The 14,048-nt window shown below is 43.6% G+C and overlaps 1 protein-coding gene across 7 annotated transcripts in view; it reads right to left on the bottom strand.

Moving 5' to 3' along the window:
- Positions 1-2,571: 2,571 nt before the first annotated feature.
- DNAH3 (dynein axonemal heavy chain 3) overlaps positions 2,572-14,048 on the bottom strand; it is a 105,472-nt gene continuing 93,995 nt past the window's right edge. For 6 of the 7 annotated variants that reach the window (XM_081888861.1, XM_081888865.1, XM_081888864.1 and 3 more), the window contains exon 54: positions 13,036-13,642. In XM_081888861.1, coding sequence (XP_081744987.1) covers positions 13,242-13,642 — 401 coding nt within the window. In that variant the 3' untranslated portion in view covers positions 13,036-13,241. Of the gene's footprint in view, positions 3,054-4,227; positions 4,366-6,026; positions 6,232-6,854; positions 6,998-7,857; positions 8,026-8,516; positions 8,675-9,412; positions 9,530-11,055; positions 11,301-13,035; positions 13,643-14,048 lie in introns of those variants that run through there. The other variant, XM_081888867.1, reaches the window with a different exon arrangement.

Here is a 14,048-nt window from a genome sequence, read left to right as displayed (position 1 = left end):
TGGAAGGTACAGCCCAGCAGAAAGTGCATACCTAAAAAGAGGAGCTGCTGCTGCTGCAGGCTCCCCCCCTCCCCACTCCTCGGAGGGGCAAGGCTGGTTTCCCCACACTGTCTATTTTGTGCCTCGTATCCCCCCCCCCCCACTTCAAGTGGACTGTCTCCCTTGTTGATGTTTTCCCCCATGAGTAAAGGTTACAGCACTAGGGGCTTTTTAGCTCAGCAAAAAAGCAAGGACATAGTAGAAGTGGATACAAATATGCATCAGGAGGAGAAAATGGACACGGACAAACCTTTCTTCCCCCTCATAATACTAGAGACAAGGAATCAGCCAATGAAACCGAATGGTTGACAATGCAGTGTCTTCCATAGTTCATCTGTGCACGATAGACTATTGGCACAACAGCACCCTCCCCACTTGTGGTTCCCAGCAGCTGGCACTGAGTGGCAGACTGCCTCTGGCAGTGTGGAGCAGAACAAAGCCATCATGGCTAGCAGCCATTGATTGCCTTATCCGTCAAATCCGTCAGCCTTTGTTTTCAGGCAAGTCCATATGTCCTCTGATATTTGGGGAACACCATCGCTCACCATAGCTTTGCATGCAGAAGGTTCCCAGGGTCAATCTCCAGCAGAAGGTGATAAGAGAGAGCCCCTGTTTGGGGAGCTGCTGCCTTTCAGAGTAGGTTACTTCGTTAGGCAGAGATATACTCTAACCTGGTCAAAGGCAGCCTTCCTGTAGAACTGGCAAACCAAGCAGGCCACGTTCCAAGTTTTTCAACCTTGGCACAAGACAATTTCCCTGGAAGCAGACGCTCTGCGATGTGTCTTTCCATCCTTCTGCATGTCTTCCTTGCTGCTCGAGATACAATTATTCAGACATGCAGCCTATGTGTCATATTTGACTCATCCTCTTCTTTCTTCTACATCCAATCCAGTCATTTCTTCCTGTCCAACTGACTACAATAATAGCTTTTCCCCTTTGAAGTTGTTCCTTATCTATCCTACTGCTTTCTATCCTGCTGTGGGTGTCGGTCCCATACTAAATAAATGAAAAGAAGTGTGTGTATGTGTGTGCGCGCGCGTGTACACACACACACACACACACACACACACACACACACACTACCTAATCAAACAGCAACATAAAGGGGGAGGGCAGCAATAAATAAATAAATAAAAATCAAAGGTGGCAGACTTAAATAAACTTTGTGATGCCCAAAATCTGTGTTCCCCTCACAGAGCTGCAAGCCCCAGAGTTCCCTAGGAAAAGGAACTAACCACTCTTAGCACCCTTAATAACTCCAGTGCCCAGGATTTTAGAGGGGGAAGTCATGACTGTGTAAATAGGTATGATACTGCTTTAAATGTATGGTGCAGATGGCGCCTAAAACCACAAGATTAACATCTGGGGCAGAGAGGGGAAGGCAGAGGGCAAGGAAGACGTTACATAGGAATGGATGGATTATGAAGTCACAGGATCAAAGAGCTAGAAGGGAATAAAGGGTCATCTAGTTCAACATCCTGCAATGCAGGGGCTCCAACCCATGACCCTGACCTGAAAATGAAAGCCATGGTAGGAATTGGGGAAAGCCAGAAGCGAAGTTGAATGAAATGGCATGGCAAAGAGTTCAGTGAGAGATCTGGCAGTGGTGCCTTTCGCTTCCTCTTTCTGGGAACACCCTCCTGAGTCACCCTGATAGCAAACGGTTTGCTGTTAGAACAGGGGAAAGGAAGGGCCCACTTCTCAATCCTCAATACAAAATGGCTTGACCCAAGAGAGAAAGCAAACTGAGAGCAAAGCAAAGAGGACCTCCAGACCATCGCTAGTCTTGGGTGAGATTCAACCACATCCCAGCAAATCCTGGTTGTGCAGTCGAAGGTGATTGGGAGGCCTTGCACAACAAACCCACTCCCCCCCAAAAAAGAATGCTCTTTTCACAATAAGAGATGAGAAAGTGCACTGGAAAGTGTGGGATAATGCTGGCTTGAAGCAACATCACTCACATGCACAGCATACATTTAAAGCACATGGCTTCCTCCAAAGGACCTAGAGAACTGCAGTTTACCTCAGCACTACAATTCCCAGGATCCTTAACAAACTACATATTTGTCTGTGAGATTGTCTTACCCCATACAGGCCCTCTCGGACTGCTTTGATCTGTGGAACTGGCACAGATGTTCTGCATCTGTAGGAAACTGATCTTTTAATGTGGTGGCCCCTACACTTTGGAACTCCCTGCCATTGATATCCTGCTGGCAGCTTCAGTGCACTCTTTTTGGTACCTACTTAAAGCATTCTTGTTTAGACAAGCCTACTTCTCTATCTGAAATACTGATGTGTTTTTAGTTCACTGCTGGTTTCAATTGTCTGAATGTTTTAAATTGTTTTTACTAATAATTTTATTGTTGTATTCTTTTTTTAAACCCCTTTGAGGGTTGGTGTTGTTTTTAGAATCAAGCAGCATATAAACTTTATGAAATACATGCTCGCAAACATAAATGTATGGTGTAGATGCAGCTGCTGTCTAACCTCCCTGGAAACAAATCAGGATGAATGTGCAATAAAACAAGTTGCTCAAACCTTAAGTTTTCTTTATTTTCAATGGGGCAATGGTTGTAGCCCGAGACTTCTTTCTTTTCAAAGGGGCAATAGTTGCAGCCGTGCTTTTTTATCAGAAAGCACAGGCATATGACACCAAACATTTAGTCGTCGAGCTGGCAAAGCGCAGCGACGCCCCTATTGATCCAGTGCTTCTGGGGCAAATCGGAAGGGAGCTCAATGGAGAGCACGTAATTGGTGGAGTGGCCAGTGGTGGACAAGGTGCCTCTCCTGGCACTGGTTTTGTAGACGGGGCACAGGTAAATCCCTTCGTGCAAAAATTTGGAGCTCTCGCCAGGTTTCAGCCAAATGATGGGCAGGGAGTCGTAGAGGATTTTGGGAAAAGACTCTCCAATCCGCATGGTCTCCCTATCCCAGCGGGCCCCTTCCAGATAAAGCCCTTTCACGTAGGCTCCATCTTCAGGCAACTGAGTCATACTGTGCTCCTGTGTCATCACCTAAATTGGGTGGGGGAAGGAAGGAAGAGATGGTGTATTAGAACATGGCCTAGGTCTTGCAGAAGGAAGGTTCTATCCAGTGCTAGTTGCTAGCTGTGGCAAGGAATGTCTCCTGTGGATCTGAAGCACTGAAGCAGGACGTGCTGAAACATCACACCCAATCCTCTGTGACTCAATCTACCCAGAAACTCCCCAAGTATCTACAAGGACTGCCCATCATGCTTTCTTCCCCATCCGACTAGCTCACTACGGGCTTCTTAAACATAAAGAATGGAAGAGAAATATCTACAAATGCTTGCAAAAGCTAGATCCCAACACTGGTCCTCATATTTCTAAATGCTCGTTACACTTTAGTTCATAATGCTCTCCAGACTTATTACTTTTGAATCTGTACTCTCTGCACAGCTTCCCAAAGACATTTTCTGAGAAAGGGTAAGAGTAAATCCCATAGCTCCTTTCCCCCCCTTTCTCTAACAACATGCCATCAATTATTTAATATTTTACTATTATCTTCTAGCACTAAGGGATCAATTAAGTAGGAAAACGGCCTCTGTTGTTTCTGGCCTTTGAATGCTCTGAATGGACTCTGGAGGATGCAGCTTCATAAATCCATGTTTTGTGGAAGGAAGGAAGGAAGGAAGGAAGGAAGGAAGGAAGGAAGGAAGGAAGACTTTTTTTACCAGCCTCAGTGTTTTACAATGGAGATCAGTGGTACCATCAGAGGGAGTGTGTGTGCCCAGGGCTCCATGTAACAGAATGAGCTGCCCACCCCACCCCCAATGCAGTAGGATGGCCTTTTTGAAGTAAATGATATAATATGCACTGGTATTTAAGGAGAGATGGGTGGAAGCAAGTCCATGAACTCTAAAATTACCTAAAATCCACCATTAAACTGGCAGATATGCTTTATTGTTCCCTACATTCCAGTTCATGCAAATGTCCCAATCTTCAGTAGCCTAACTCTGATCTCTATAGATGGATTGGCTGAGGGCGATGGATGGAAGACAAACTTTCTCAGTGTACACCCTCTGAAATTAATGGGCATGACTAACGGGTTCCATTCCAATGGGTTTACTCTCAGTAGGATTTCATTGGATACAACCCTAGGTTACCAAGTTTCATTTTGCATCGTATACAGGAACTCTTAAACACGGAATGAAATTGCTTTACTTACCTCAAATTCAAATCCAATGTGATCTATTGGGATGGTGTATTTCCTGGCATAGTTCTGTGAAACTCCTGTCAAGAAGGACTGAGTAAAGTAGAAACCGGAAATCCAAAACACAATTGGAGGTCCGTGATTGATCCATTCCTGGGTTTAACATGAATCAGCAAAGCAAATAGTTATTATGTGGGATTAAAAGAAATAACGACTTGAAGGCCAAGAGCTTGGGGTAATGGAATCTCAAACCGTCAGTCTCCACCATTAAACAAATGCAAATCTGTAAAGGTTTAAGTCCAAATTTATAAATATTAGGATAAGAAATTGACACCCCACTTAGCTGAAAACACCAGCATGATCCTTAAGTATATATAAATATAATTTAAAATATTTAAATTTAACACACTTTTTTGGTGTACGCATCTGTTTCTGGGGCTTTTATTAATTAATTTATTGTTGGCAACTGCTGTCTCTCGTTGAAGCTTATCTAATAATTAAGGGTTGTCACCAACTAGTCCTACTCCAGAGCAGACCCATTGAAGTTAATGGACTTTAACTTCACATTCAATAGGTCTACTCTGGAGTAGGACTAGCATTCGATGCAACCCAAGATCTCTTAACAGCGAGAGCTTTTTTAACCTCTATTCCTGCAACAGTTCTTCTAATCTGTGGCTCTTTCTTAACCACATAGCTAGCTTTCTACTTCCTGCCTCCATTTACACTACTTAGATACTACCTAGTTAAGCCATATATAAACTTTTGAAGTAAAACAAATAAAATTGCATCCTGAGGGAATATTGAGTTCCCCAAACCAGTTCTATATACTTGAGCCATCCCAATAAATGTCAACAAACTACTAAAAAAACAGAAAACAATAATTAAATACAAGCAAACATTGACAGAAGTAAAACACACATGAACACACACAAAAATCTTTTAAACCCATACAAATGATTACAGTAAAAACAGCATGGCACCGACCCTCTCATTAAAAGCAGTCAGTTGCCAAAAGCTTGTTGGAACAAAAAGCTGTTCATCTGCCTGTGGAAGGACAGCAAGAAGGGAGCCAATTTAACTTCTCTAGGGAGGGAGTCCCAAAGTCTGGGAGCAACTACTGAGGAGGCCCTGCATAGGATTGTTATGACTCTGCCCATTTTGATCTCTCTCAGTTTCTCAAGTCAAATCAAGTCGTTTTATGACAGTCAATGACCAGCATCAAGATAAAAACACCAAATTCCAAAATTTAAAAGCTCAGAACAAAATAAACAATGTAAAATCACTTACATAAAAAGGCAGTTCTGGCTGGACATTTATTTGTCCAAAAGGAAACTGTGTCAGAAAAGCAACCTCAACTGATAAGACAGTTACTCTTAGTATCTCATTTTTCTAGTCTTAAATCCACCCCCCCCCATTTCCACATCACTTTGCAGAGCTTTTTTTAAAAGTGCTCGTGAAAATTAATTAGCATTATAGTGCCAATTTCTCCTAATATACACATACTTGCAAGCAATTTTCCCTAATAGAATGAATGCATTTTGGTTTGTTATAGTCACTAATATATGCACTTCTATGCACTCTTTACCACAATGCATGCACTTTTGTACACATTACTTGGCTGGAGATCCTCACTGCAACCTTCAGAAAAGTGCAAAATTTGAAGGCTAGCTGTGTTTTGGTTCACATATTGCTTTGAAAAGCACAAATTAGGGAAGTCTGTGTTTAAATGCAAACCAGATTGAATTCTTCCTCCATCTCTACTCATGTGTAAATGATCTTGACAACAACACTGAACCATGAGAGCTGAAGCATACCTGAAAGAAGACCAGCCTCATGAGAAGGTCAGACACATAACTCCCCATAGGCTTCAAGGATGGGTAGGATTTGGCTGCCCACATAGGAGGCACTTTGCCTACAAGCATGCTGTTGAAGACATCCTCGAGTTCTGAAGACATCAGCACCTGGCCTTTGATGGCTTTAAGTAGGTTGACAAGGCTGCTGCGGACAACCTCTGTAAGCCTAGAGGGAGAAGAAATGGTTCTGAATCTGTCCTGAATCTGTTAACCATAGGCTCCCCGGTCAGATGAAATGGAAACCTAGGGTTAACTGGAGGCTTCCACATGACCTTAAGCATGCTGTTAAATGAGGAAAGAGGGCCAGTCCTATTATTAGGCAGAGTAGATTGGCAGGTGATAGGAGAGAGAGCAACATTTTGGAGGATAGAACTCTTTTGTGCAGTAGAGGCCTGCATGCCCTAAGGTACAGTAGGGGACATTGTCCTGCCACAATCAACTGCAAGTCCCATCACCTTCTCTATATGGAATAGCAGGTGGGCAAATATCTGTGATTTCACTTGATGTCCATTATGCTAACATAAAATATACGCGGAGCTTTCAGGCCTGTGGCTGCTCCATCACTATTTCTATTAATATTGCAGGGAGGAGGAGGAGGAGGAGGGGGGGGAGGAGGAGGAGGAGGGGGGGAGGAGGAGGAGGAGGAGGGGAAGGAGGAGGAGGAGGAGGAGGAGGAGGAGGAGGAGGAGGAGGAGGAGGAGGAGGAGGAGAAGAAGAAGAAGAAGAAGAAGAAGAAGAAGAAGAAGAAGAAGAAGAAGAAGAAGAAGAAGAAGAAACCCAGAATCCTACCTGTTGAACCTGATAAGTTCTTGCCTAAGAACCGTGTTCATGGACTCCCTGTAAAGTACTGGGTACATTTCCATCACATATTCTAGGTCGAAGTCTTGTGGTAACTTGGACAGGACGTCCTGTGCCAGTTCCTCTACTGTTTCCTAAAATCAGGAAATTGGACATTTTTGAAATGGAATATGTTTGAAAATAGCATTTTTTGTAGCTCTTTAATAACCTGCCATCTTTTTGTATGTTATTCTTCAAATATGTAATTTTTCAAACTCATTTGCCCTTTTGAGCTTATTATGCTTTTAGTTGTGCTTAAAAGGTACAGGTAAAGGGACCCCTGACCATTAGGTCCAGTTGTGGCCGACTCTGGGGTTCATCTCGCTTTATTGGCTGAGGGAGCTGGCATACAGCTTCCAGGTCACGTGGCCAGCATGACTAAGCCGCTTCTGCCGAACCAGAGCAGCGCACGGAAACGTAGTTTACCTTCCTGCCGGAGTGATACCTATCTACCTACTTGCACTTTGATGTACTTTCGAACTGCTAGGTTGGCAGGAGCAGGGACTGAGCAACGGAAGCTCACCCCATCGTGGGGATTCGAACCGCCGGCATTCTGATCAGCAAGTCCTAGGCTCTGTGGTTTAACCCACAGCGCCACCCTGCTTAGCACGGCACTAAATACAAACACCGTAGTAAGAGCGATGGATAGATGGATGTCAGGTGTCAACGGTCAGGGTAAATAGGTGCATCTTCAGCATATGATAGAAATTACATAATGAAGCTGCTGGACACATCTCTAAAGGGATGGAATTTCACAGCTTAGGGGATGCCACAAAGAATGCCCTCTCCCAGGCTACCAACACCCCTGAGGGTAGCCAAATAACCAGATGGGCCTCTTCTGCCAACCTTAACATCCAAAAGGGACTGTCAGAATGGAGGTGGTTGTTTAGATATTTGGGGCCTAAGTCATTTAGGGCTTGAAGCACTAGATGAAGCCACTGTGTCATTTTGTTACCTGTGGAGATTTGCCGCCGCCACCTGCTTGTCGGGGCAAAGTCAGCAAGACACTATTGAAAAGCAGGTTGGTCTCTTGGTTATCCTTTGTGATATCTGCATTCTCGTGTAGCCCAAATACTCCGGGGTGGGTTATAATTGGCAGACTTCTCAAGTAGTCTATGTAGGACTGTAAAGAAATATATAACGATATGTGTATTTTAAGAATCATCACCGGCAAGCAGGTTTGCTAGATAAGGAGGTGGGATTGTTCACACTGCCCGCAATTGGTACAGACTGTGATGCCCACATTTTAGAAAAGCATAAGAAAATCCCTGCACAACCAGGCTAAAGACCCATCTAGACCAGCATCCTGTTCTTGCACTGGGCAAACAGATGCCTCTGGGAAGCCTGCAGACAGGACCTGAGCACAACTTGTGATTCCCAGCAACTGGTATTCAGCGGCATTTACTGGTCCCTGATAGTGGAAGGAGAAAATGGCCATTGTGGCTAGTAGCCATTGATAGCCTTCTTTTCCACGAATCTGCCTAATCCACTTTTAAAGCCATCCAGGTTGATGGCCATCATTATTTCTGGGGTGGGGGCCGGGGAGAGAGAATTCCATCGTTTTACTAGGCGCTGTGTGAAAAAGTACTTCATCCACACCTTTTGCTCTCTTACCTGGTATGTCCCAAAGGATGGTACAAAATATTCCCCCCCTGGGGAAAGCTGGTAGTTTTCCAGGACTTCTACGTCTTTGCAATACACAATTGAAAGTAGAGAGAGCAGGAGACGCCTGTCCTTGTCGTCCGTTACCCTCCCACCATAGTTACATTCGCCTAGGAATAGAAACAACACATTAGAATGAAAATGGTAAGATGTTTATGCAGCGTGCAGAGATACCTTCTCTTTAAAAAAAGGAGACCGATAAGACTCTGCTCACAAGGTGACTGGAGCCCACATACAGCGGGCTCAGGGGGAAATTGGAACCTACAGGTGGGACATCTTTCATAAACAGCCATATGTTAGCTAGCCTTGCATGACTAGGGATGATAAGAGTTTTGTCAGAATTGGACTCCCATCATGGATCCCCATATACTTTGGGTGGTATGGTGGAGGGTGGCGGCTATTAGACTGTGGCCCAGATGTAACAGGAAACCATGGTTTTGGGCAAGATTCCAGATTCAATCGCCGCCATATCCTGGTAAGGCTGGGAGAAATCCTTGCCTGTGACAAAGGAAGGTATCAGCCAGTCAGAGCAGACGATACTGAGCTAGATGGACCAATGAACTGACTTTGTACAAAGCAGCATCACATGAGCTGCAGGATGACTTGCATGCTCCTCTATCTCCTCTCCTCTTTTCCAGCTGTTTTGCTATGGCCACACTGAGGAATGGGGAAGGGATGTATGCAAGCCTTGGGGGCTCATTTTCATAAATGAGAAGCCATGCTTTTAGCTCACTTTTGTAACATGCTCACATTCGTAATGATAAACCATAGTTTAGCTAAATCACGCTAAGCTCATTTTCATGATGCTAAACCAGCATTATGTCTGAATGTAGCCATAATGTCCATACCTGTAAGATATGTGAGAGCTTCAAATGGGGTTTCTTCATATTCATTCAGAAACATCTGAATCTGCCGCATACTGATTCTCAGATCAGATTCATTGAATTCATAAGGAATGTTCCAACCTGTCCAGGTCAGAGTGGAGGGAAAGTGAGTCTGCAATACAACAAGCTTTGTTCTGCTGATGGCAAACAATAAAATGCCATTCAATGCTAATAGGCTAAGCTGAAACAATACTATAGTGAAGCCCAGGCATTTGTCTCAATATTGTATCCAAGAGGGAGATATTTCTCTTTAATTAACTTCCCTTATAGTGCAACGATGTGTTCCAGGTCTTACATTAATTTGAGCTGCTAATGTTAAATATTATTTATGTGCCCCTCAGCTGTCATTTGAAAACTGCTGAGCTCAAAACTGAACAGCTGCATTCTGATAGACACAGAAAAGGCACAAGTGCGCCTGGCTGATTTCAACAGAAGCTCCCTATATGGCCACGTAGGAAATCTGAGCAATAGATCCAAGTTTGTAACCACATAAAAATGTTTACCTTTGTTATTTGGGGTGCCTTTGGCAGCAAAAATGGCCCAGTGGGCAGTGAGTGACATACATGAGGAAATCTTCAATAAAACTAAGCCCCAGCTTAATCGTAGAAAGAGCTATGTGCTGATGTAAAACTGAACTGTGGGATCTGGATCACAGACTGACACAATGATTGGTGCAATGGTTGTACCATTAGTGACATGGGGTCAAAAGCGATTGCCAGTGCCTGTTTAATCCATGCTGTGCTGTTCCTTAGTTTAGAGTTGCAGCACATATAAGATGATAGCATCAGTATGGTGTTGTGGACAGAGCAGTAGATCCAGGAGATCCTCTTTAAATTCCTCACTCGGGAATAGGGATGAGTGAATCTGTCACTTTAGGTTTCTAATATTTCCAATCTTAAATGCAGTTCTTCACATTTCTATACAAGTTTGAGGTTGTTGTTGTTAAGTTCTCACAAAAAACTCACTGGCATTTTAGTGCAGATTTCTAATATACACATTTTTGTGTGCAATTTTGCCTAATACATATGTACATTTTCCCCAAAGCCACTTCCCTGAACGTAATGCAGATTCATATGTAATTTTCATGTACATATGCAATTCTGCGCACTGTTTACCTCAGTATGTGAACTTTTATAAATACAACTTGGCTGGGAAAACCGCAAAATTTGGAGAAACGTGAATTCTGAAGGATGGCTTTGAATAAGGTAGATTTGCCTTTAAAGGTGAACTGAGTTGGATTTCTCCCCCATCCCTACTGAGGAACAACACTCAGTGAATGACTGGGTCACACTCTTTCAGACTTATCTACTCACAATGTTGTTGTGAGGATAAAGTGTGGAGGGGGGCAGATAGGAACCATTTATACTGCTTTCATCCTGGACAAAGAATTGGACAGACACCATCTCAGAGCCTGCTCCAGCCTCTGCTAGCCACAGAACCACCTACCATCTACCTTGTCTTGGGTGGCAAGGAGAAAGACGGATGCAGGTGAAGACCATATGCAAACCTCCTCTGGCTTGACTTTCTGTTCCCACCTCCCCAGAGCCATCTACCACAAAAAACTCACAAAATTGTTTTTGAAAACAATAAAGCACACAACATCTTACCTAATGGACCAAAGTTTCTTCTTTCTTGCACAAGAGCATGGAAGAAGCAGAGGCCAAACAGCAGCTTCTGCCAAATTTCTTTCTTTTCGCAACTGTTAAAGAACATGGGGTCAGAAACTGGGTCGTTGAGGTAGGATCTAAGGAGATTTGCTCTCACTCCTTTAGGTGGCTCGTTGGTCATTTTTATTCCGTTCTGGAGAATGCTGACAGGAAACTTTTCGGATGGATAACTAGTCAGCCACAACCTAATGAAAGTTGGGAGCAGAAATAAATTTGGTTACATGGTGTGGATGCTGTCTATGTGTAGATCAGGGGTTGCCAGTGTGTGCACCCTCCAGATGTTTTTAGACAACTAGCAACCCTGACTACTGGCCACGCGCCAGCCCTGTATCAGGAAATTTTTAATGTTTTACATTTTATTATGTTTTAATATGTGCTGAAAGCCACCCAGAGTGGCTGGGAAAACTCAGCCAGATGGTAGGGGTATAAATAATAAAACTATTATGCTGGTTGGGGCTGGTGGGAATGGTGGTCTACAACATCTGGATGGTACCACCTTGGCTACCCCTGGTGAAGATACACAAGCTAATTTTCACACATTTGAATAATGGTTAAGTATCTTGTGTGTGCCTTTGTAACAAATGTGTTAGAGGCCTGGCTCTCGTTGAGGTGGTCAAGCTGTGTCTGGACCGTACCACATCAGACTCAAGACAGGAGCTCAGATGAATGCACCTTTGTGTTTTTTTAGTTTTTTTAGAAGGGGGATCCTGCTACATAGAAAGCTCTTATGTGCAAGAGAAAGGGAGACTAGCACTGTCACAAAGCACCAACACAAACCCCACCTCAACCCCCTCTTTGCAACCAGGAGTACAATGGTCACCACCAAGACATGTAGTAGTGACAGTAAAAAAGTGAAAACTGCAGAGGGTCAGTCACCACCAAGACATGTAGTAGTGACAGTGAAAAAGTGAAAACTGCAGAGGGTCAGTTCTAAAAAATGTAATGATCCCCAAATCTGGGCCCCCACCCTGCCCCGAGGAAGACTCTGATGAAGAGGAGAAGCAGGCAGCCCTGTGCAAGGAGGGGACCTTTCAGCACCTCCTTCCATGCCTTTCCAGCCAGAAGATGTAGTTCTCCTGCCACCCTCAAACCCTTAGGATGAGTCCCCGGTAGCATTTAGCTTCTTCAGTCTTGTCAGCAGTTATGGAACTGAACAATAGCCCTTTAAAGAGCACAGCCAGCTCCTCTGCAAAGGCAGGGTTAATTGCAGAGCAGAGTTTGCCAGCCTTAACCTCTTTGCTGAGACAACATCCGCCCATTAAGCACAACAAAGGGAAGACTGCAGTCACTGGAGGTCACAGGACCTTTCCGTGGTCCTGATAGGGCTTGCCTAAATCTGGGCGTATTTTTATTTATTTCACAAGATCTATATACCACTTGATTGCAAGAAAACCTCAAAGCAGTTTACAGAAAGAGTAAAATCATAAAATCATAAAAATAAAATCATCTAAAATAAAACAACAACTATTGAAAACATTCAAAAATAAATAAAATCAACGATGGGGGCAGGGAGGGAAAGCAGATTCACATGTAAGTCAAGATTCTATATTTATGGATGTGTTTTTAGCAGGCACCAAAAAGAGTACAGTGAAGGTACCTGCTTGGGAGCTCCAACTGAAAATATCAATTTCTTACAAATGCGGAACAAGTATTATTCCATAACAGTGCCAGTTCCACAGATCAAAGCAGTTGCGTAGGCATATATGGAATAAGGCGATCTCACGAGTAAACTAGTGACAAGCTGTTAAGGGCTTTCTATACAGTGGTACCTCTGGTTACGAACTTAAATCGTTCCAGAGGTCCGTTCTTAACCTGAAACCATTCTTAACTTGAGGGACCACTTTAGCTAATGGGGCCTCCCACTGTCGCCGCACAATTTCTGTTCTTATCCTGAAGTAAAGTACTTAACCCGAGGTACTATTTCTGGGTTAGCGGAGTCTGTAACCCGAAGTGTTTGTAACCCGAGGTGTTTGTAAACCGAGGTACCACTGTACTAACATATAGATGTGACCTTGGCCCTGAACTTGATACTGCTAAATCGAGGCACATGCTACTGAGCCTGATCTTACCTGCATGACCCTGCTCACTGTGATATTATCTGACATGGCCTCAGTGGGAAGAGATATTTACTTAATATTACCTTCTTTTAAAAAGCCTGCTGCCATGTCCTCTGTGACCCCGGAACCCCAGGGGATCAGAACTTTCATTGCACCACTTTCCTGACCAGCAAAAGAGGCTGTCTGGAGCCCAGGAAATGAGATTTCTACAGCATCCATGTAGACTAAATAATAGAAATTGAATTCTTGCCTGAACTTGGTATGAGTATTCTCAGGTACTATAACCTCTTCACAGATTTTTTCCAAAGCAGGCATCCAGCTGGTTGCGAGATGGCAGTTCTGCAGCACAACCCAAGTCCCGTCCACTATAGCCTGATTAATCATCTTAGCTGCGATTGGGCCTTGGCCCTGGCCAAGTGAAATAGTCTGGATGCTTTCCATGCCGAGATCATCAGCAAACTTCAACAAGCCTAGTGTCAAATATTTAAATACAAATTGTTTTAATAAATGTGCAGGGTTTTATTCAAGAAACCCAAATGGAATCTTCTCAGTTAAAGTAACTGTAACCTTTAGAAGACATTTGACGGCAGCCCTGTATATGCTATTATGTTTTTTATATATGTTGGACGCTGCCCATAGTGCCACCCAGTCAGATGGGAGGGATACAAATAATAATAATAATAATAATAATAATAATAATAATAATAATAATAATAATTAAAGGTGGTGATGGGGAATTACAAGTGCTTTTTGGAGGACTTTCTGGCAAGCTGCTGTTACAAAGACCTTTGCACCCAACATACAGAAAAATTAAGGAATGTCAGCAGGAAGCTACTTTATACAGAGTCAGAACATGGGTTCATCTAGCCCAGTAGT

This window comes from Podarcis melisellensis (assembly GCF_964234715.1).
Source record: "Podarcis melisellensis genome assembly, chromosome: 14".
Classification (NCBI taxonomy): domain Eukaryota; kingdom Metazoa; phylum Chordata; class Lepidosauria; order Squamata; family Lacertidae; genus Podarcis; species Podarcis melisellensis.
The sequence above is the reverse complement of the archived record's forward strand: the minus strand, read 5'-3'. Positions and strand labels throughout refer to the sequence as shown.